At 35.8% G+C, this 2,289-nt stretch overlaps 1 protein-coding gene across 1 annotated transcript; it reads left to right on the forward strand.

Moving 5' to 3' along the window:
• Positions 1-1,033: 1,033 nt before the first annotated feature.
• Positions 1,034-2,289, forward strand: LOC100243761 (uncharacterized). The gene is made up of 3 exons (XM_002275224.4): positions 1,034-1,221; positions 1,322-1,511; positions 1,646-2,289. The coding sequence occupies exons 1-3, from the start codon at positions 1,084-1,086 to the stop codon at positions 2,131-2,133; spliced, it is 816 nt and encodes a 271-aa protein (XP_002275260.3). The 5' UTR covers positions 1,034-1,083; the 3' UTR covers positions 2,134-2,289.

Below are 2,289 nucleotides of genomic sequence, written 5' to 3' on the forward strand. Positions count from 1 at the left end.
AAATGCATAAAGCTATATGAATTAAATAAATGGTATATGGTTGAATTTGTAACCCAAGCATGTCTTGCATTCAAACCAATGAATGAGGTGGAGAACCTACTCAAAGCTCAGAATTGGCAACTATTCAACATGAGAAGATAATTTGAGAACAAAGGGAGATTGAAGATTTATTAATTGTTAAAAATTTAACTTTACAATTTTTATTTTTATTTTTATGACAACAACCTTTAAAAGGGTCATTTCAAAGTATGATGGGATGTCTCTCCATCAAGGTGTGTTTCTCATTAATAATAATAATAATAATAATAATAATAATAATAATAATAATTAATAAATAAATAACTAAATAACTCTTAAAAGGATCATTTTAAAGTATACCCATATTTCCAAGAATTAAAGGTTAAATTATTTAAAAAAAATAGAAATATATTTAATTGACACATATTTTACTTTTCATCTCAAAAAATACAATAGTAGTATACACCAATTAAATATTTTTCTAAAAATATTTGAAACTTTATTCTAAAAAGAAAAACCAGAATATTCCAAAATTCTATTTTACCAACAAAAGTGAAAGCATAAAAAGTATATTCAAATAACATCTAAATATTACCTTAATCGAACAAGCCTTAAATTTTAAAATGCCTTCTAATATATATATATATATATATATATATATATATATATATATATATATATGTTTTTTTTTTTTTTTTTTCCTCAAGAGATAAGGTGGATGACTAGATAAAAAATAAGGACCCTCGAACTTCCAAGTAGTTGATGTCCCCCAAAAACAAGAAACCAGAACTTTAGAGGTAGCTTCTGCAACAAGAACACACCTTTCTAGTGTCATTTTCATTTTAAGTTTCCACACAACAGTAATAATATAAGGATATTCTCTCTGTATTCCTCTTTTACCATTTTTTACTATGGCCCATTCACCTGCTCTTTGCTATGTTGCCATATGTCATCATATATCTGTGAGTCCACCGCCTCATTCACATATATATATACTACTTCGATGTGTAGAGCTTACAGTACTCCCCCACATTTACTTTCCACCCAATCCAATCTTCTTCACATATGGGTAGTTTAGAGGAGGAGATGTTGGTTCAGATGGTCCATGATTTCATTGAGTCAGAATCTGCAACGCCCCTTTGCTCTTCCACCTCTGAGAGCCTAAATCCCGAGCAACTGCAGTCCAAGTATTTTACTTTACTGGTATGTTTCATGTGTTCATGTTGTTAATTTTTGTATATGTTTCCCGAGCTGTACGCGTTGATTTTGATGAGGTTTTGCAATCTTGTGTGGTTTATTTTAGGAGGTTTTGAGGAGCAGGACAGATGCTGAGAGTGGGGTTCTTGAGAAGGTGGTGAGGCATATGAGAAACAAGAGGGATGCGGACAGGAGTAACAGTTTGAAGAAATGGTTTGTCAGGAGGCTGAAAATGGATGGGTTTAATGCTTCTCTTTGCCAAACGTCTTGGCCTACTACCTTGGGTTGTTCTGCTGGTGAGTCTCTCTGGTAGTCATCTCTTCCTGTGATGACTACCCATGTTAGATTATGGGTAGTACAATATCTTTTTTCGTTTTTTTTTTTGGGTCCACCTGAAGCTGATCATCATGTATTCTTTTGGTGACAACAGGTGACTATGAATACATTGATGTTGTAATGAAAGGCGATAAGAGTAGTGGTGGTGGTGGTTCAGTGAGAATAATAGTGGACATAGACTTCAAGTCCCAGTTTGGAGTTGCGAGGCCAACATCAGCCTACACACAGCTCTCTGAGGCGCTCCCATCAATCTATGTTGGGAATGAAGACAAACTTGATAGGATAATCAGCATCCTAAGCTCAGCAGCAAAGCAATCACTGAGAGAGAGAGGGCTTCACATACCCCCATGGAGAACAGACGCATACATGAGGGCCAAGTGGCTCTCAGACTGCCACAAAGTACCAGCTCCTCATCATGCCATCGCTTTTAGCAGAGAAAATGGAGAAGCCAAGAGTAGTGCACATGGCTCCTCTAAGCCCTCAAAGTGGGCACCTCCCATGGTGAAACCCAAAACAAGGGATTTGGGTGGTGAGTCTGCCTTGTCTAGTCAATTCTCTAACTTGGGCATCAACTGCTGCTAACCTTCCAATTTTGCCACCACTCAGTCTCAGACTCCATTTTTTTGGTCTTTCCTTCTTGATGTTTTTGCACTGGAATTTTCTTTTGCTCAACTACTTGGCCATCAGATCTTTTTCTTTCTCTACTGAGACATGAACAATGCAATTAACCATTTTCAA

Source organism: Vitis vinifera, chromosome 4 (assembly GCF_030704535.1).
Source record: "Vitis vinifera cultivar Pinot Noir 40024 chromosome 4, ASM3070453v1".
NCBI lineage: Eukaryota > Viridiplantae > Streptophyta > Magnoliopsida > Vitales > Vitaceae > Vitis > Vitis vinifera.